Source organism: Nothoprocta perdicaria, unplaced genomic scaffold (genome assembly GCF_003342845.1).
Source record: "Nothoprocta perdicaria isolate Ctin4 unplaced genomic scaffold, notPer1 scaffold_11, whole genome shotgun sequence".
Classification (NCBI taxonomy): domain Eukaryota; kingdom Metazoa; phylum Chordata; class Aves; order Tinamiformes; family Tinamidae; genus Nothoprocta; species Nothoprocta perdicaria.
The window spans coordinates 7,207,812-7,229,337 of NW_020454205.1; the positions used below are offsets into that span (position 1 = coordinate 7,207,812).

The window sequence follows — 21,526 nt, forward strand, 5'->3', positions numbered from 1 at the left end:
GCTTTCTACCAAACATACTTTGGACAACTGAGCAGGAACACATCCAGCTGACAAGGCAACCAAAAGGGGAGGCTGCCAAGCTGTTTGCAGCTGAACTGGAAAAACAGAAAATAACATGGATTTAGAAAGTCACAAGACCAGTGTTTGGCCCTGGCTGGGGGCGAGAGAGAAGGCGGCCCATCTGAGGTGACACTCAATTCTTTTCAGCTGAAATAAACTGAATTTCTACCAAGGGGAGCCAGGTTTCATAACCTATACCAGGGAAAGCATTCACTGGGCAGAGAACGTGTGCAAGTGCATAGAGGAGGCTAGACTGGGACCCATTGTTTTTCATCGTGCAGAAATGTAACAGCTTTGGTTTCCTTTTGTGACTCAGAGCTCCCAATGGCGAGCGCACGCATCATGGGTTTGGCACCGCACGCCGCTCCGCTTCCCACCAGCCCTATCCCAGCCATTCGTTTAACCTCTTGGAGGAGAGGGGCTTGTTACAAGAGGCTCCTCTAGCAGCAGCAAGGGACATCACAGGGAAATGTCTCTCCGCTTGCAGCTGTAAAACAAGAGGTGCCACTCAAAAAATTAGACACAAGCCTAAGGGAAAAACAATGCAGATGAGGGAAGGGTCTTCCTTGGCACGAGGCAGCATCACAGTAAGAGCCAAAGGCCCTACACTACTCTGCAGAAATATGTTGCTCAGCTAATTCAGAAGGCAACGGAGCAGCTCTGACCTCTTATCAAACCTAAAGCAATCCGGTGAGTTCAAGTCACCAAGAGATTAAGGTCCATATTTTTATTTTCTTTCCACATCTGAGCTCCTTCCCCAGGATCTTTTGTCTAAAAGCACCCCATTTCTCAGATGCATCCTTCCACAGTGTCCAAAGCCACTAGGCACAGGAAAAAGTGCCAAGTTACATTAGAAAAGAGGATGGAGGGTAATGCCCAAGGCCTTTAAGTCTTTCCTTTGTGCCTTTCCCCTCAGGCACTTGCTTTGGGAAGATCCCACCAAGTGCTACAGCTCATCCTCAAACACTGTGCACCTCTTCACCTCTGTCTGCAATTAGTATTCATTACATTTCACAAATTTTTAGCTAATTGAGCTACCCAGATAAGCAACTCAGCCAGAACACTGACTATAAATGTGACAAGGATGTGATTTTACCCACTTATTCGCCTTCCTGCTTCTGCCTCCATGGAGCTGGCTGCACACGAGCACTGCAATGGCAGGCACTACTCCCAGGGGGAAAAAAACATCATCTGTCACTGTGCTCTGTGTCATGCAGCTGGGAGGAATATGGGCTTGGAGTGTGCCATGAAGCTGGTCTGACCCTGGACACGGCAATATTTCTGGAGTGCAACCCCCTGGGTTAAGAATACTTTTGGTGCTGTATCTTAGAAATTGGCTCACGTTGTTCTGTGCTACATGCCCAAAGCAGCATGAAATTTAGAGACAAAGGGAAAGCAGCACCACCTCCTCCCTCTTAGGAAAGAGGCTGAGAACTGGAGGAACAAATCTGAATCAAAGGTTAAGCGTGTCCATTTGATTACTCTCCTCCTCACTTTTCCCTATGCTGTTTTTTCTCTGCTTTAGGCAGTTTTCCTCTGTGGCTTCTAAGCAACCCAAGCCTGCAAAATTCCTTACCATAATTCTCCTCACGTCATCTGGTCAGAAGTAGCCTCTAAATGTTTTGCTAGGCTACAGGTGGGCTCCCTGTCCTCTCTGAAGCCAGTGGGAGACTTCCCTTGGGCTGCAGCGGGAACACAATTCCACCTTTTGTCTCGCATGCTCTGGAAGATTCATTACTCCTACTGTTTGGTTGGGTTTCAAAGCATAGATGGTGCAGCCAGCTCCCAGCTCCTAGTCTCTTCCCCAAAACAGCACAGCAGGCCTTCCAAGACAGAACTATGAAGTACTTCAGTTTGTCTGGGGCTTATGGGGCCTAAAAAAAAAAAAAAAAAAAAAAAAAAAACTGTAAAAAATGAATGAAAAATAAACGTTGACAAGATGTACAGAAATCTATACCGTACGATTTATCGTGCCTGTTCCCCAAGCAAGGATGAAATTCAGTGAATAGTGAAGCTCAACACTTCCTGATTAACAAAAGTCATAAAGAGTTGGTGCTAAAGCAAGAGAACTTGAAAAGTCTTCACACTGGCACAGGTTGTGATCTTGGGTGTGCGCTGTACCAGAGCACAATGAGGCCCATCTATTACAAACATCACAGGACAAATGATGAATCAGTTTTTCTACAGAGATGATGTTGGGGTGTCTGATTAGCTCAACATATAGGCCTTAACTGCTCTCTAGGAAGAATGAGATTCTTTGTTTTACACCCAAGCAAACACTGCCCCTTACATTCACCTTGGCTCTATTAAGGCCATTTTTTAAGGCTTTGAGCTCAGGCATCTTCATTTCTGTTTATTATAGCCTATATCACTTAAAAAAAAAAAAGGTTGGAGAAAATCCATGCTCCTGAGTAGGACACAACTTACAAAAGTCTGGGAACTTACTTAACCACAGGAAAAATGACAAGGCTTCAGAATGACTCATAACCGATATTTGCAAAGATGTTGAAAGAAGTTGGGTCACAAAGACAAATCACTTCAGTGTCCTTTCCCCTTCCTTTGTGGATTCCCATCTGCTTTGGATCACTTGAGAAAGACCTCAGCATACTCTGAGCTCTGCTTTTTTGCTTGTAGACAGGCTGCAGCACCAGGATTGTCACTGTCAATTTTCTTCACCTGGATGGTACTGGGAAATAAAAGCAGCCTTGCTCACCTGGTAAGCTGGGGACTGCCCTGAAAACTCAGCTGGAAATTCTTTATAAATGGCTTCCTGTTAAGAGGTTAATTTTTGCAAAAAGAGACTAGTCTCGCAAAGAATCAATTATGCTTCAAAAGCTGTTCAGATTTCAGAGACCTGAAAACTGAACAGTGCAACTTTCCATAAAAATTTTAAGAGGGAAAAATATTCTTTCAGCTTGATCATGCTTCCATATCCATCCTTGTTTGGTTCTGGAGTAGTGTCTCCTAAGGCATTCTTCAAATCATCCTAAAATATTTTCCTCTAAAAATTAAATCCATGAAGCTGCTTATAAGAGAAAAAATACTGTGGTAAAAATTTACACCCTTCTATGGGGAAAAAAACAGAAATCATTAATTTCCTCAGTGGACTAAAACAAGAAATGAAAATCAGATCCTCCACCGCTTGGAATGACACAAATGTCAGTGAAAGTTAAAGCATGAGAGTCAGGATTGCTCCTTGTTTTCACAGCAACTGGAAGGAAAAGAAAATCCTTTCTATTTGCCACAACAGAGCCTATATGGTCCTCCTTCTCCAGTGGGGATTGCTTATATCAAAGTACCTCCACTTTGTTTAAATAGCCCATTTTGGTCCAAGCCAATTTGCACTATAGTTAATACAAGACTTGCAGCTGACTGTGGCAGGAATTGGACCAAACACTTAAGAGATAAACTGCATGGAAAATGATTTTTGAAGAGAGACCTCCTGCCCCCAAGGCTAGACAGTCCTAGCAAACCACAGAAACACATTGTTCTTTTTCAGCCTTCTGCTGAAGCCAAAGGATTTAACACAAACATGTAGCTAAGACAGCAAAGGGAAAGTTTTCCCTTCCTCCCCCAGACATTAGCTCAGTTGAAACAGCCTACTGGCTCTTCCTGCTATCACTGCAGACTATCTCCAGCTTCTGCTAGTAACACAGAGCTGCAAACATGTATTTTATAGCGTATCTGGGAATGAAATCCCCAATGCTCTACTAGAATTGAATACTCACAAGAGATTCAAGCTTCTAAAACCTCCACTCAGCACTTGCACGGTGCTTTGAGGAGTGCCTTTGCTTTGGAAACACTGGCACTCTAAGTTTTGAGAACAAACTGGCCTTTTCATCAGCAACACAGTGATAGCAAAATCTTCAAGTAAATATCTAGGAATCAGTCATGATTGTCACTCAAAATGGAAACAAAACTGCTAGCAGATTCAAGCCTGAACCTTTATGATTTCTCAAGGAAAAAGGTCAAAAATACTGACTCTGAAGCAGCCACACACATGAAACTGCTCTCCAAAGAATTCTCTAAAGACTTCATACAAACTTTTGCTCAGCTGGGTCTCCAAGTAAGCTGTGTCCATGCAGTGAAGTCCCCATGGTCCAAATGAGGATTCGGAGCTGACTTCTTATTCAGGCAGAGTAATCACCTGGGTGCCTGGTTCTTCACCCAGCTGAACATAGGCTGTTTGGCAGCAGGGCAGAACAATGAACAAAACCAAGTCAACTTCACTGGCTTCTTCCTTGCTCACTAAAACACAGACTTTTAAGCTTTTTAAATACAGACTTTTTAAATAAAAACATGCACCTTTTCTCCTTTAGCTGCAGTCAAATGGAAACAAACTCCCGATCACTACGAAGCCTCATATTCTGAGGCTAATCCTCCCAGCTTGGCTCCTTTACTTTGGTGCCACTCCAGAACCTCTTCTCAGCCTGCAGCTCCCACCCAGTGCCTGTCCTGCCTATCTTCTATACCCGTGTCAGCACTCTCACATTCTGCCACAGTCATTGGGATCACCCACCATGCTCATTCATGATGGGAAGTGTCTGAGAAGGGGGAATATTATGTCCTGACAGCTTATCTTTCAAAACATCTAGCAAGAAAAACTTGGCTGTAGCTAGTGACTGTTCACCCTTCCAGTCCAGACAAAAACAAAAAAAACCCTTCAAGCTATTGAAGGGCTTGCCCTTGGAAGGCACTGTTACCATCACAATCAGCTGCTACACAAGGGAGAACCACATACAGTCACTCTGGAACCCTCCACTTTTACTAACATGCTCTTCGACAAGCATTAAAAGACATTTTGCAGTGTCTTTTAAACTAATGCCTTAGCTTTTATTTTTTTTTTTAGAACGCACTTAAAGGCATTAAGTTAAATCCTGTTCCAACTGAAACAAATCTTCAAATTTGCAAAGAGCACAAACTCACTTTCACCTCATCCAGCTTCAGACAGCCTCAGACCATCGACGAGCTGAGAGCCCAGGCCTTACCTACCCAGCTCTGGCCATCCTGAGCAGGCTCCACACTAACCTGTGCTCAACACTAAATCCTTCTCTTGTGTTCCCTAAGGCTCACCCTAAGGCCCCCAGCATCCAAAGAAACCTCATCACAATCAATTAACAGCTCAGCTGTGCTCTGTTAAGTCCTTAAGCCAGCTGAGACTGGGCAGGCAACCAAAAGGCTGAAAGAAAAAAGTCTAGAAAGCCCCTTCAGGTGATAAAGCACTTAAGGCAGCTGCCCATGGAAAGCAGCTATTGCAAAAAATATCCAGCAACAACTCACACAACTCCCCATATTTTGGATGAATCAATGTGCAGCAAGTGTGGATAAAAAAAAAAAAATCAATTTTCTTACCATTTCCAATTCTATTCCCATATGCTTCCTCACTTTTTGTGAGGACTGCACTATAAGCACCCAAGGAGTCAACTAGATCATGCTAGACATTGTATGCATATGATGGTCCATTCCTAGAAGACACATGGTACAAAGAAGTAAAGGGAAGGGGGAAAAAAGGAGCAAGGAAAAATTGGCCACTACTGACACACAGCCAGGAAATTAGTATGCAAAATGTTAATTTTCTCTTCTGTGGTCATAAAGAGACTTATCCAGCATTAGGACTTGAGATGCTCCAAATCTTTGAACATTATTCAAGCATTTCTCCTTGATCTTCATCCTCCTCTCCAAGCATCCAAAGCAGCATACAACAGATTCTCATACTCTTTTACTTGTTTGATGCCCTAGTCTGCATTAGGCTGGTTTGAAAATCTAAGCTGAAACAAGTTCTTCAGCATGGACCTAAACCGTTAATAAACACAAGTATCCTCTCTTACAACTAGACATTTACGGGTAATCTGCTAGTATTTTAACATGAAAAGCAGAATTTGCTGTTCAAGACCTCATGGGAACATTTATTAATCCTGAGCTTTACTCACCAGATGTCAGAGGCCCATGAACATGTGAGGGCCGTGGGAGGAAAGCAAAATGCTGAGTTAATGTGTACCTCAGGTCAGGGCGGATTTGTCCCATTTACAAGAGAACATTCAATTCAAGTTTTTCATCCATTGACTGCTTGAGCATATGGCAAGATGCTTTTTGTCTAAACCCTGGTAGATAACCCCCTTTCTGCTTGAAAAACCAAGGCAATTCAGACCTGTCAGAATCTGTGCATGCATTTCACTACATCCAGATCCCGGAGGAGCATTGGAAACTCACAACTCCTGTTTCAACACCAGCTCTTTCACAATTGTCCTGAAAATGTCACAGGTCCTTGCGAGCCAGCCAAGCACAGTGCCAAGCAGAGCATGGGGGACAGCAACAGAGGGGAAGGGAGCTGCTACCTGGGAGGACGGGGCTCAATCAGAGCCCGTGAAACACCACCGGGTCAGACCAAGGCTGCTGTAAGCACCTCAGCCTGCCTAGCACTGTGGCAACTGGCAGCAGTTTGTGCCTACGTATTCTCTGGGGTCCTTTCCCCTTGGACACCTTCAGTATCCCTGTATTAGAGGGTATATCCTTCCCTGCTCTTTTCAGGGTCTTTATGGGTGTTATTCATGAATTTGTGCCATCCCTTGCTGGTATCAGATACAGTCTCTCTTTCCTCTTACACAAACAAGCTCCAGAAATCCACTCTGGGCTGTGCACAAAGCTCCCCCATCAGCTCTCACCGCTGTCGCGCTGCTTTCTGTTGGCGTCCAGTTACTGTCAACTCTCACCTTGCTGTGGAAACACTCGCCGGTTTTGTCCTTGCTCCATTGCTCAATATTGCATATGCCAGACAACTGACCCTGCAGGCCATCCCACTTGCTTCTGCATCCATTGCACTAATGCTCTTTGCTCGTCTCCTAACTATCACAGAGATCATGAACAGTCTGTTTTGTGTGGGTGTTAACCCCTTTACATCATGTTCATTTTCCTCCATAGGACAGAGGTCTATGCCCAGTGTTTTCCAAGCTCCCAGTTTAAGAACAGGCTTAGAACAGGTCTGAAAGATGGAATAATCAGAAAATTCCTTCAGATCTGAGCCAACTCTAAAGCACCAACAAGTGCTGGCCTATCACAGATTGGGAGTGTTAGACTTCAGTTTGATGAACCATTTTTTCTTCTGTTATTCCCTGTCTTACTTAGAACATTGTCATCCTATGCTTGCACAGAAGCATAGCATGTTTCTAGTGTTACCTAAGGTTACTGACACAAGTGGGAGCAACAGGAACCCATTTGCCATTGTGATTTATCTTATAAACAGCATAAAGCATTAAATACCTAGGACTAGTTAACATTTATCCAGTTGTAAACTTCTTTCAAAAATATACTCCTTGAATAGAAGGTAAAACCATATGTCCTTGCTTCCAGTATTAAACACCAAAAGGTATCAGTTATTCCCAAGTATCAACTCTTAAGGAGAGGGTAAGGTGAATAGTCCTTCCATTTGCTGCACTGTACTGACATGCTAAGATTGAAAAACCATACACATAAGTTTGAACTACAATTAGATGTTTGATCTGAATGTGCTTTCTTTGGTTAACTGTAATTTTACGTTTAATTAGACACCCATTGTGCATGCTACTTCATTAGCTTTGCAAGTTATATTGCAAGATCCCCATTAGTCTGGGAAGGCAGTGTCATATTCCTATTTGGTGTTTAAGAATCTTAAAAATAAGGGGGACTGTCACCAGAGATGGCCTATCAGCCAAGAAAGGCTCGATTTTATATGATAGTAAAAAAGATTTCATACCTCAAGTATCTGCCAGATCTAAATTATCTAAAGAGGAGTGTATCCTGCCTTATGAATCAGAGGTCAAGTTCTGTTCTCAGAGATCTAGAAGTCCTTTCACTGCAGATGGATCCTCATCACAGGCTCTCACCAGTCTCGGCTTTTATGGGCTGCTACAATACAAAGACACTAGTTCAGCACTGGTCATTCTATCACAGAAGATTCACAAAGAAGAAATCGAGTTCCTGCTTCTGAAGTCTTCCTTTCTTCCCAAGCTTATCCTTTTCAGAACCCATGCAACATATGCCTGAACTTCACATTCACTGTAATACTTCAGAATCCACTACAACCATCCCAATATCTATTGTTTAATAGATTCTCTCACTTCATTTACACCAAGTTGTGCCACACAGTCCCTAGTACCCTACATGGAGCTCTTTGGGAGGGTCAAGAATTTACCATTTAATGAATTGCCCCGAAGATAAGTCAAGATTTTCTAGGCCAATTGGTATGATCTGAGAATCCCAAATATTCACATTTTCGTCCCATTACAAACTAGTAACTTGCCTCGCTTTTCACTTGCTGCCATGATGCATTGGCAGTCAACTGTAAAACCCTATTTTGTTTGAGCCGTTTAACACTTAAGAAATGCAAGGCTTTGGGGGAGCTCTTTTTAGGAAGCATTTCTAGCTGGCCACAGTTGGCAGGTACTCCAGACAAGCTGAACAGCCTCAGAGCACAGGAATGATGAAGCAGCAAGGTGGCCAGTGACAACTCCTGCACCACCTCCAACAAGAAACCACAAGGCCCAGCATCAGCATGGAGTAGCATTTCTCACATTCAAGAGAGCTGGCATTAGTAGAGTAGACTATTACCTCAACATTTCAGCAGTTTGAAGCATCTCAGTAGAACATCTGTTTGCTTTAAGCTTCCATCCTTTCTGACAGAGAGAAAAATCCTGAACTGTAACAAACAGACGGATTTTGGCTTTCATACACAGATTCCCAGAAGCTCACCAGTCATGAACTGCATAAAGAAAAATTTCCAGGCGTTTGCATAGCAGAAAATGGGCATTTAAGGAAGTAAACTGGAACAGATCAGTGAGGTCAACAGGGATCTGAACTGGAAGGCTTCACTGTGGACTTGCACAGTGCCCTGTAAGCCCTGGTCTCCGTAAGACTATGCTCACTCTACATGAACTCCTGTATTCCTCTTGCTTTCATATTTTAGTCATATATGCACATTATCAAGCATGTATTATATGTATCTTCTAACCCCTTACAAAGGCCTCAAAACAGTTTCTCTCAATCTTGGAAGCCAGGCAACAGAGGCTTTGAATTGCTCAGGCAGCCCCAAGAGCCCTCCCAGGATCAGAGGGAAATTACCAGCACACTGAATGCAGGACAGTCCAGCCAGCTCCAGCAGCTGAGGACACAGGCAGGACAAACTACCCACCCAAGGTATTTTCCAGATTCCCACTACTTACATGACACCTTACTGCATGCACTCCTCACAGCTGAAATACAGACTCAGTGAAAAGCTTTCCTCATCAGCTCTCTCCTCACCTAGAGCTTTCATAAATAACTTGAATAATCTTCAGCATTCTTTTGAGAGACTCCCTGAAAGAGATTTACAGTGAGAGGAAAAGCTCATGAGACCCCCAAAGCACAGCAGTATCTCTCTTGGGCTTGGACAAATCCCCTGAATGAACGTAGACCACAACTAGTCCTTTTTGCACTGCCCAAGGGATCGTTAGCACCAGGCTGAACAGATACCCTTTATGTCCATAAAGCTCTTCCAGTGTCAGAAGCCGTAGTGGCCAGCGGCACGTCACTGCACACACCACATAGGTGAGCAGTGTGAAAAGCCTTCCCTGTCTTACAAACTCCAACCAGACCACAAAATAGAGAAGACTATCAGCTAAATAGGTATCTATTCAGCCAAAACACCCTGGGCAGACTGCAGCTAGGTCAGTGCAATTCCTGTGCTATGCCCACAGTAAAAATGTTTTCCTTTAAGTATAGCAGGATTAGATCCTGGAGAACCTGCTGAGCTAAACCCATGGCAGTTTTTCATAAGGCTCTTCAACAGGGAAGTTTATTCTTCCCTTCTGCATCCATAACCTCACTTTCTTAAGCCAAGAGAACAGTCTACCTCTGAGCTGAAGCATATTCAGCAGAGATCAGAACTAGAGGTTAAGTGACCACTGCTGATCTATGCAGGAGAGACTAACGTGACGTGAAGAGTCCAATGCTGAATCACAACTGGGATGCAGACTCAAATGCTAAATTCAAACAGCATTTCTGCCCCCTCCAAGTCCATCAAGAAACTTTTCCACTCGAATTCTTAACATCCAAATGTTCTCCCCACTCCTGAGACTGGAAGGACTCCAACACACACATTTCCTCCTTCAATTGAAAAGCAAATGTGACCAAAGGCCTTCCTTCTCAATTGCTGAACTAACAACACAGGATTAAAGCAATCCAGGTAAGCAGACAAATGTCCAAAGATCTCCCTTTAGGGATTCAAGACCATAAATTAGGGATTCAAGACCACTGATTCAAGACCATAAATTGAGTTATAGCAAGTCTAAAGACTGTTCCTGCATTCAGACTACTCACTAGCTGTAAGGGAAACAGACTCACCTACCTTTGATATCAAACTAATGCAATTCTTTGCTTTCTGATAAATAGCAGCTCCATGGACAGATTCTCACAGTGTTCAGAGAATGATTAAGTCAATTTAATTTTTATTAGACACTATAACACCATCAGACACAATAACATCCTTCTTTCTACCGACTGATCACTTGCTAATACTGAAATACATTTATCTTCCATCATTAAATTGTGAATTGCCCTAGTTATCTGTAACTGTAACTTCAAATTATTTGATCTGATTTTAAAACAAATGCCCATCTTTTCACAGGACTTCAAAGCAGCCATCATTCTCATTTTGCAAGTCATCTATGACATAGGGAAGTTCAGAAACCAAATCACTCAGGACAGTGTCATGTCATAGGGGATGACAATAAGCTGCCCAATAGAATATAATTTCATATTTATAGCTACTCTGAACCAGATGATAAAGTCAGCTACCTGATAAAATGGTTCAATAATTTTAAGAGCTTATGGAGAAAAACATAGAAATTGGACTTTATGAGCTCAAAGGTCAAAAGAGTTGCTTAAACTTCTCACGACTGCTTTGCAGCAGTAATTCCTGTAAAGCCAATTGTATCACATTATCATGGGCAACAGGTTAAGACCTGTCAAGTGATACTTCAGCCTAACATCAATACACTAACTGATGGACAGCAGGGTGAGCAAGTCTCTATTAGTAAAGAGAAAACATTAACATGCATGCTAATCAGCTGCCAAGGAGAGATACTGAAATCACTGTCACTCCTGTACCCAGACCAGGACAGCACTTAGGAGCTGCTAAAACAGAGCCAGGCCTAGGAGGGATCGAGAAGAGCAGAACAGGTCTTGCCAGTGCACCAAGCCATGCTACAGCCACTGCTCCACTAGCGAGAGCGCTAGCAAGTGCTCCAGCTCTGAAATATTTGAGAGCCAGATGCCATACAGAGAACAGCGAAGATAAAAACCTGAAGTTTTGAGCTTAGACTCGAAACAAAAACCAGAATAGGATAAACAGAAACAGAAGGGTTATCCCTTAATCAAGTCTAGCCTTCATTGTTGTAAGACTTGTTGTTGTGTGCAGTGAAAGCTCACAGGTCTTGCAAAATATACATTTATACACAAAAAAGGGAAGTGTTCTTAGTTCAAATACTTTATGCCTTTCAATAATGTACAAAACATCTGAATCATACCACCTTTTTGTAATACAACTCATACAATCTCTGCATATGCAACTGCTTTAAATACTGTCCCACCATAGGGTAGTGCACTAATATTTAACCAGTCCAAATTAGACAATTAGTAGAATCCATTAAGAAACTGAAATCCATTAAGCCAAACTGGAACAACTGTACCAAGAGGATTAAAGAACAGGCACACAAGGTCAGCATAAACGTGTTCTTTAATATCAGTGAAAATGAATTTGCATCATATTTAGAAGACCAAGTCTAGGTGGGTTTCAAATAAATAACCACTTGGAGTAAGTGTTTACATATAAAGGGAGCTTTCAAAGCAGCAATGCACAGTTTAGACCTCCTCCTCACTAACATCCCCCAGTAGGAGAACGTACAGTAGGTTGTGCACACTGGGAAGCCAGCACAGGCAGCACACGCGACGTCTTCGTTGACAAGCCACCAAATACCAAGTTGAAAAGCCAAGTGAAGGAGGAGAGGCCAGTGAAGGCAAGCATTGCCCTTTAAAATGCCACTATTTTCCCATAGTCTTTTTATCAAAAGAAGCCTGGGGATCTATGTCATCTTCTTCCTGCGTCTGAAGTCCACTCTGAACTCAAACATGAATGCAGCAGTGCTTTGTTACAGGAAATTTACTCAAGTTGACATTGCAGCATAAAAAACAGCATAAAATATCATCTCCATCCTGTTTGGCTTCTACTCCGGGACACCTACTCTAATTTTTAAATTCCTTCCCAATGACAGAGGTAATTCAGAAAGTCAAGACAGATCAGAGCTGCTTCTGGTAGACCCTGGCCCAGAGAACTTGAGAACCATGACATGACAGCCTTGAGGAAGGGATAATGTTACCAAGCAAAATATCTGATGTCCAACGTGCAATCACTCAAAAGTACAGCCTTCAATAATAAAAGTGCTTTCTCAAAGTGAATCTCTGCCTTCCTGAAATAACTCTAAAAATTATCCTTAAGATGCCCCCTACACAATGTTGTGCTGCAAAAAAAAAAAAAAAAAAAACCCAAGAATTTTCTCAATTCAATCAAAACAAGAAAGATTTAACAATCCAGAAAAACAAGCGAGAAAGTTATCAAAATACCAAAAAACAAACCTGCAAAAAGTTACTGCAAACTGGTTTCTTATATAAAGTTGTTACATCACTGTTTCCTTTCTACAGATACAGGTGAGACAGTCTTGCCCTCTTTGCACTTGCATTCAAGATGCAATTCACCTGTGATACTGCAGTTACTTGCAATAGAACCAAGCAATCCACCAGCACAAATCCCTCAAACACAGTTAACCTGCTTCAATATTCAAAGCTCCTCTTTTGCATTTTTCATATACTTGAAAAAAGTCATGCCTTTCTAGGCTACAAGTCAATAAAAAAAACTTACCATGTAATACTGCTGTGTACCTACCAAATAAATATTACAGGAGTCAATGGATTTTTTTCAATTACTAACTTGGCTTTGGCAAAACAAACTAGATAAAATACACTGTATATTTTACATATTTCAATAGGGGATGCTGCAACATTTAACAGAAACAAAATAAGTCTTAGATTTCTAGAACTCCGTCAGTACACAGGATTCCCAAGTTGTTCTGAACACAGGAGCAGGGTAATCAGTTTTCAAGAAAAGCCACATAGTCAGTCAATCTGGCCAACTGTTGTTCATTTGGAATTGGAGGAACTGGAGCAGGTTCTACAAAGAAAACAAACACACAACACAAATGAAAATAAGAAAACAAATCAGTGCCTGGCACCACCCAGCAAGCCAGTACGGAAAAAAATGCAGACTAATTATTAGTCTCATGCTTGAAGACATGGGGACAGTTCTTAACCCTGCCCTCCTTTATCTACAGGCTTGGCAACCAGACTACTTTTCTACTATTCACATTTAGACTAAGAGTTGCTAATATAGGATATGTTTCTATCAAATTCCAGTTTTCAGCAGCCTTCCAAATTGGCATATGCTGCATCTGTAGTACAAGGAGTTCTTGTAAATAATGAAAAAGTGAAAGCAACGGCATCTCAACAGAAAAGCTCCTGCAACTCTTTTGCTGTATCCTTCCATTAAGTTCCCACACTGAAAATATAACTACCAGATGATCTGGCTAACAAAACACAGCAGAAAACTGTGCAGGTTGCAGGAGACAGCAGTGCACGTGCTGGATCTTATACAAACAGATAACTCGAGACCTTAAGGAAAGGTTGCGAGGCAAGTGACTATAACAGGGAGCTAAGTCAGGACTTAAAGCCAGAAATAAAATACGAGGGAAACTGTTTACTCTTCCTGCAAACACAACAGGCTTTAATATCCAGAATATAATTACACTAAATGCAGTCCAAAAACATGAAAGATAGAAAACTGACACTTAAAAGAAGAGTTTCATAAAGCAAAACCCTGGCTCTTCAAAACAGCTTGCAGTTAAGCCTCCCAGGGGTGGAAGACAACAGGGGCATCTTTATTAGGCACTGCAAACCAGCAGTTTGGACTTAGTACCACTATCTTACTTTGATACCTGGAGACTACAGGGTTCTGAGCATCAGCATGAAAAAACATTACAGCTTAACCTATGGTGGAGCTCTGAGGAAGGGTGGCAAAAGCAGAAGATGCTTTTCTGAAGTTTTCCCTGTGAAAGAAGTGTTTTATGAGTCGCTTATTTGCCTTTAGGACAAAAGTTTTGGCCAAGAAAAATCCTTCATTTCCAGAGGCTGCCAGCCCCTGCTTTGAAACCTGCTCTCTACTGTACCTAAGAACCCAGGACTCACGGGCATATTCCTATCTGTGACAAAGACAACTGAGGAAGAAGCAAGATAAGTAACATCTGACTGAGGCTTCTTATGGTGGGATGGGAATGATATTTCTATGACCCCCTTCCTACTTTGTAGTGTCAGCAAAGTTTATTTATGTTCAAGTCATGCAAGGGTTAAATATATGCAGATAGATTTATATAGAAACAAGTAGTACCTGAAGAAGGAATAAATCTGTTAAAGCAAGCTTCCAGTGCACCTGAAGAAAAAACAATAAGAAATTAGCCTAGTGGAACAATTTTAAGTATTTATATATGGCCACACCAAAACTAATAAGCTATTTAAAATTTAGCCTGCTCATTTTCCATGTTTTAACCTCATAGCTAAAATAGGCAGGAAAACTTAAGGCTTAGGAAGTTAGCCACGCAGCTTCAGAGCTAAGAGGCCTCCTGCCTCCTTCATTCGTTTCAGTGATGGTTCTTCCATGCACTTTTGGAAAACAACCATAAGCAATTAGCTCTAAGTACTTGTAAGCACAATATTCTGCAACCAGCTTATGAAAAAAGCTGATCAGCAGCAACAGCTCAGAACTTCAGTTGGTAACACGCCCCTGAGAAATGAATTTCAGCACCTTGCCTGGAGCACGTTTAATTCCATGTTCTGGGCTCCGAAAACCTCAAAGTTCTGCCCATACAAACATTAGGGCTTTCTTCTTTTTCAGCCTAATAGATGTTGCACTTTTGAACGAAGGAGAGCCTGGCTCCTCCTTCCAAAGCTTAACTCTGGAATTTAAGGATGGTCATTTCATCTCTGCCTTCAGAGTTTAACATTTTCATTTTATCTCAAGGAGAAAACAGCCAGAGATACTGCATTTTCCAGGCTGAATTTTGTAGTAACAGATTTTAGCACCACTATAACTGTTCAAAAAGGAAGTTTTTAAAAGCAAATTATACCAACAACATAACCTTTCATAACACAGAAAGACCCCCTAGATACCTGCTTAAAAAAATTCAGCTTCTCCTAAAAAAGTCTGCAAGTTCAAAGTGGTACTTTTTACTCATCTTTAATAAATTTAGATATGTCATTTGAGGTCATCCAACTTCTGTTCCACTGAACCAGAGCCAGCAGCAGAGGAGGAGCAGCAAAAGTTATAGCATATCCTGTCTGCTTTTGTTTCAAATGGTAATGGGGGATCTGGTTTACTCTCTAATGTTTGTAACACCAAATTAAAACTGGTGTTTCTCACATTTCACAAACATTCCACATTTAACACCTGCATAATTATGCGTAATAGTAACTGAAAAAGTATTAAGTATAACTTTAATTAAGCTAACCCAGAAATACTGGAAAATGCCAAATTCAACTTATCATGAAATAGCAGCTCCACCTACCAGGTTTTTTAGGCATTACCATACGGGTTGAAGAGTCCGCTTGCCAGCCCTGCTCCAAGACACCTGGAAAGGCATTTGTTACATTTGTAAGAACAAACTAACCTTGTAACATTTGCTAGATATGCAAAATAAAGTTGTATACTAAGACCAGTAGAAAAGTATCCCAGTACACTACCTACACGCCGCAAGTTCACAGTCTATTTCTGATAAACATTTGCACATTAACTTCGATAATGAAACTCATGAAAGTAGTAACACGTAAGACTAATTCAAATGTACCTTTACATTCCTCATTGCTGAAATTCCTCAATACTTTTTAGAGAGATATTTACTACTATCTTGCAGTAGTAAATATGGCAAAACAAAGATCAAACACTCATTCAAAATTCAGCCATTATCTCTATTATCCCATCATTTCTCTTCATTATAGTTTCTTTTTACAATCATTTACAGCTACATCTTTTTTCCCAGCTCTCTGCAGAAAAAACTACACAACAAATAAATGCAAAATACCTTTCACTGCTTCTTCTACAGGAAGCCCAACAAAGGCTGCAAAATCATCTGCAACGATTGAGGTATATGCCTGAGAAACCAGACCAAAGGCTCTTCTCCTAGTTGCATCTAAGAAAAACACCATAAACACAGTAGCATGATATCTCTAGAACCAGAAAGTCTGAGAAAACATTTCCAGTTTAAACAGCACACAAAAAAATCTGTTTGAAAAGCCACTACTGGCCTTGACATTTACACTTTAGACCAGCAGTTTCCCCCTCCCTTCCCACAGTCTGTTCAACCACCACAGTCACAGTCAGAGACAACAGCCCACTCTGTGCCAGGACAACCCTTCCTCAGAGGCAGGGGGGGACTTCCAAGCACAGTCTGCAGCAGCCTGGTCCAACTGCCAATACGTAAACCACAGTTTGGGAAACACTGCTTTGACAGCACTCAACACTCGAGTCACAGCCCGAGAAAAGCTTGCACTTCTACACTAGTTCAGAACTATAAGAATTAATGGAAGGAAAGCAATTCTAGTTCACAGCAACTATTCTCTATGGCTGCTTTGATACCACAGCATCTATAAATCATTTCTCTTTTCTTCAAGCTGTGCAAAGCATATTGTTATACAAAGGCTTGTATGACCGCTTACAAGCTTTTTTTCTGCAGTCTCTAGCACCCTCTAGTAGTGAGAAGATTTACTTGCATGTTACTGTTACACACTCTTAACAACCAAAAAATGGTCTAAGTCAAATCAAAGTAATTAGACCTTAATTGGTACTGCTTTTGGAAATGCCAAGCCAACTTCCCTAGACTCCTTTTCAAAAACTAGATAATAATAATCTATTTTGGCATTACAGAATTGAATATTTTTGACATGACATTGCAATACAAAAGAATGTCATCACATATGCACAAGCAAAAGCATTTCAATCTATGCTTGGGAACTTTTGGTGATAAGCTTTTATTTACATTTGGTATCTCAAACAGACTTGGCAGTGATATTCAGGGTGACTTTTACCCTCAGTGCTAAGCAGCAGTCTGTGCAGAGCACACCGCACTCCCTCAAGACACGCTGGCTACAGGAGCTCAGGCTGTACCTCTAAGCGCTTCCATGATGGGCTGGATAGTCTCAGACCACTGGTGGGCACTGATTGTTGTGTAGATTCCTGGGAAGTCCCTCTGCCAGATTCTTTGTCCTACTGACCAGACTGCACCAAGTTCAGCATTTGCCTAGAGTGAAAAAACAACCAGTTAGCCCAGAACTGTGCATTCTCCACAGTGACCATCCTGTAGAAAATTCATATTTTCTCCCTTCCTCTGCAGCAGCAAGCAGGTATCAGAATTCAGACCAAGCAGGTATCAGAGGAGCAGACAAGCTCTAGCTGCTCTAGCAGCTGTCAGTGCTGCACACTCCCTCTTCCACCCTCCTGCCAGAAGTTCTCCCGCTCTGTCAACGGAGTTTAATGGAATTCTGCTCACCTGGCAGAGGTACAAATACAGATGGCATACTGGCCAAAGTAGAGGACAATTTGCACTCAGACTCTGTGCTGAAGTTGCAAAAACACAGGCATAGCTAATTCTCACCTCACAGATAAACATCTCAACACAGAGGCTTTACACCTTACAGCACTGGTGTTATTTGCACAATAAAGAGTTTTTGGCTTGAAATACCAGAACACTTGACCACATGCCTCATGCAGTAAGGTGCCATACTCACACTATAACTTGCTTGCCACTGCTAGTTTTAAGAACTCCTTCTGCTTTGCTGCATGTTATTCTAGAGAAGCACCTCAAAACCATGCACTCATCAAGAAAAAACAATGTGCCTTAAAAAAGACTATTTCAAGCTGTAACTTATCTGAAGTTCTTCTTCATTTCCAAGGGAGCCATTTTCTCTCTTCAGCTGACTACACTATGAGGAAGCCTCCCAGCAAAAGCCTCACTGATCTACTGAATCCCTTTTTTGCCAGATAATTTGGAAAGGGAAAGAGATGACAAATACCTAACTGCACTAAATCTTAGAAGGGCTGGCGTGCCATCTGCTGGGCAAGTGCTTTATAGCACAGCACTGATTCCCAAATCAGTGATCAAACACACTCCTTGGAGGAAAAAGCCATCTGCAAGCTTAGATGAGATGGCATTCACATGATTCAAAAGGCATTTTACAAAGTACTTACAGACTTAATAGCAGGAGGGATTCTTTTCCAAAGATATCGTGCATTATTCCTAAAAAAAAAAAAAAAACTTCTCTGTAATCAAATGTCTGCTGCAAAGAGACTTCAAAAGGTTTGTTCAGATGCTGTAACTCGTCACAAATCCGGAGCTTTAGTGTTTAGGGTGTTCAAAAACCTCCTTCTATGTCTAAAGTACAACCTGTGTCCCTCACATTTACCTTAGAAAGTTTAAAGCTGTCCTGCAGTATCTCTAGCCACAAGCAGCAGCACAGTGACACTCAGACCAAACAGCCTTAGAAAGGCACAAAGCAAAACATGGGAGCACTCAGTGCCTTCCACAAAAGCCACTCTCACTATTTAAATAATCTTCTTTCTAAAGTATGCTTCCCTAAAAGCATAGGCAAGGGCAAAAGTAAAGGATGACAGTTACACTTAGAAAATAAAGTGAAAGACTTACTGTTTGTTTCTACCTACATTTATTTTTACATAACATTCCCTAAGTGTATTTTGTTAGTCCAACAGATTGATCTAGAGTTGCCAGGATTCTGGTAATGAGCTTAATATCAATATATTATTCAGTATCTGAAGTTAAAGGTTCATAAAAACCACTTACATGTCATTATGCAACAAGTACAAGGCTAGAAGCTGGCCGTAAACCAGGGGCGTCGCAATCCCTCCAGGGGCCTTAAAAGCAAGGACAGTAGTTTGGTTACAGACTTGAAAAGCGAGGCATCTCAAGACACATACACCAAGCAGCTGTACCCAATGCGAAAGGGAAGAGAAATGCTGCTTTACACATCAGATAATGGCTGCAGCCAAATGATCACAGTTGAGCACCATAACTGCTGTATCTTAAGGTGAAAAGTAACTTGAACACGCCAGAAGTTTTTCTTAGAAAGCTGAATTATGTTCTGTGCACAAACAACATCCGTCACGACACTGCTAGAGCTCATTCCGACGGAGACCATCCCACTGGGATCTCCCCACCCCCGGGTGGGCCTGGCACACAGGAGCCCCACCACGTTCTGCTCAACCTCTGCCCGCTCCTGCGGGGCTCCTGTGGAGCCCAGGGCACTCCACAGGGGCAAAGCTCCTCCTTTCAAAGTTGCTTTGAACTGCCCTTCTTAAACAAAAACCAGTCCGGCTTTGACCTTAATAGCACTCCAGCAGACCAAGCAAAGCACACAGGTAGCAAAGAGGCATTACAAGACAACTACAAAAACTCTGAAAGCTCATAATTGCTTAAAAGCTGGGGAGATTTCCCATAAGCTTTCAACAACTTATGAAGAACTCGTGCAGCAAGCACTCACGGGAAGCCAATTAGGCAGCTATTTGGTCTGCTTATGTGTGGATTTATAGGCTGACCCAAGCCCAAAGCAGGCAGTTAGCGGTGCCACTGAGCAGACACTGCCGTCCCCAACCACCCTTCCCACCGTTTCTCCAGGATTTATTACCAACCTACGACTACAGCACCCTGAGCAAGCGCTCCCCGGATTACTCCGGGTAACAACAACCCCGCGCCGACTACACCCGCTGCGGAGCGCTGCGAGCCCGACCCCGGCGGCGAATTAAGGGGCGTTAATCGGCCGAGCCTCGCCATAGGCGGGCGACGCTGTCAGTCCGGAGCCGCCCCCGCGGCGGGGCGCGGCGGGCGGGGGAGGGGGGTGCCGGCTCCCGGCTTCGTGCGGCCGCGGCGGCTGCGCCATCTGTCAGGAGCCCCGTGGGAGGGAGGAAGGGAGGGAGGCAGCGCTCGCCCGAGCGGAGCGGAGGCAGCAGCAGCAGCCGCTCGTGGCGGCGGGGAGGGGGAAGCCCGCACGGCTGCGGCGCTGCCCGCCGCACAAAGCCGCCCCGCCGGCTGTGCCCTTCCCGTGCCGCCCTCCTTCCCTGCCTCCGCCCGCCAGAGCCGCTCCGGGGCGGGGGGCGGAGCGGGAGCCCGGAGCTGCCGCCCGCTGTCGCTGCCGCTGTCACCGCTGTGGGCAGCGGGGCGGGGGGGGGATCCCCTGCGGCGGAGCCGAGCCGGGGCATGAGGAGGAGGATGTGAGAGAGGCGCCGCCGCCGCCAGCCCCGCGCGGAGCTGCCCCAGGTAAGGGAGGCGCCGGCGCCGCCCGCGGGGATGCGCGAAGGCGGCGGGGATGCTGTGCCCGGCTCGCCGCCTTTGTGCGGCCGTGGGGCCGCTGCGGCAGCGCTGCGGGCTTGGCGTTTTTGTCTGCCCGCTGCCTCCTCGCCGGCCCGGCCCGGCCTGGGCGGGGGGCTCCGCCGGGCTGGGCCTGCGGCGCCGCGGAGGGGGCGCGCGGCGGCCGTTAGGGGAGGCGACGGTTGGGGGGGGGCGGCAGCAGGGCGCTCCGCTCGCCGCCGCTGAACGGCGAAAAATAAAAAAGGGGGAAGGGAGAGGAAGGGGAGGCGGGCGGTAAATAACAAGAGCGCCTCTGGCTCCCGGGCCAGGCGCACAGGACGTGTGACAAAGGCCTCTTTGAGGCGAGAGGGAAGGGGCGCCCCGAGTGCCCGCGGCTGGCAGCACGTGAAAGGCGGCTTGTTCCTCGCCGGCCCCCCAGTTGGCTCGCAGGCGAGGCCGCCGCGCTGCTCCCCGCGGCGGCAGAGNGCAGCCCCGCCGCGAGCCCCGCGCGCCCCGGCCCGGCCCGGCCCGGCGGCACCTCGAGCTCCTGCGTCTCGCACTGCTCCAGCAGCCTGCGGAAGCTGAACGCGCTCTCCGCCATCACGGCCACCGGCATCTTCCCCCCGGCCGCACGGCCTCCCGCGCAGGAGGAGGCGGCCGCCGCAACGCGTCACATCCGTCCCGCCGCAGCGCGTCACTTCCGCCCCGGAGCCCCGCCCCCTGCCCGCTATGCTCTGGAGGACTGAGGGGCGGGGCTAAGGCGGGTGGGGAGGGTGCCAATGAGAGGGCGTGGCCAAAGATGGAGGGGCGTGGCTAGCTGGGGTGGGCGTGGTCATGACGAGGGGGCGTGGTCAAGGCGAGCAGGGGCGGGGCGAGTAGGGACGGGAGAAATTCATTTCCGCGGGAACTTTATCTTTTCTCCCCATTTTTCCCCCCACGAGACAAACCCACTTGTGCTCCACTGTCACGTTTTGCAGCGCCGAACACACAGTTTGTTTAAATGT

General features: G+C 44.5%; 1 protein-coding gene across 1 annotated transcript; it reads right to left on the reverse strand.

Annotated features, from left to right (window-relative positions):
- Positions 1-12,615: 12,615 nt before the first annotated feature.
- Positions 12,616-21,171, reverse strand: COPS8 (COP9 signalosome subunit 8). Its single transcript, XM_026049114.1, has 8 exons — positions 21,061-21,171; positions 19,023-19,093; positions 18,413-18,461; positions 17,333-17,465; positions 16,251-16,358; positions 15,738-15,800; positions 14,564-14,605; positions 12,616-13,294 (listed from the first exon to the last, which is right to left on the reverse strand). The coding sequence occupies exons 1-8, from the start codon at positions 21,136-21,138 to the stop codon at positions 13,215-13,217; spliced, it is 624 nt and encodes a 207-aa protein (XP_025904899.1). The 5' UTR covers positions 21,139-21,171; the 3' UTR covers positions 12,616-13,214.
- Positions 21,172-21,526: the final 355 nt, after the last annotated feature.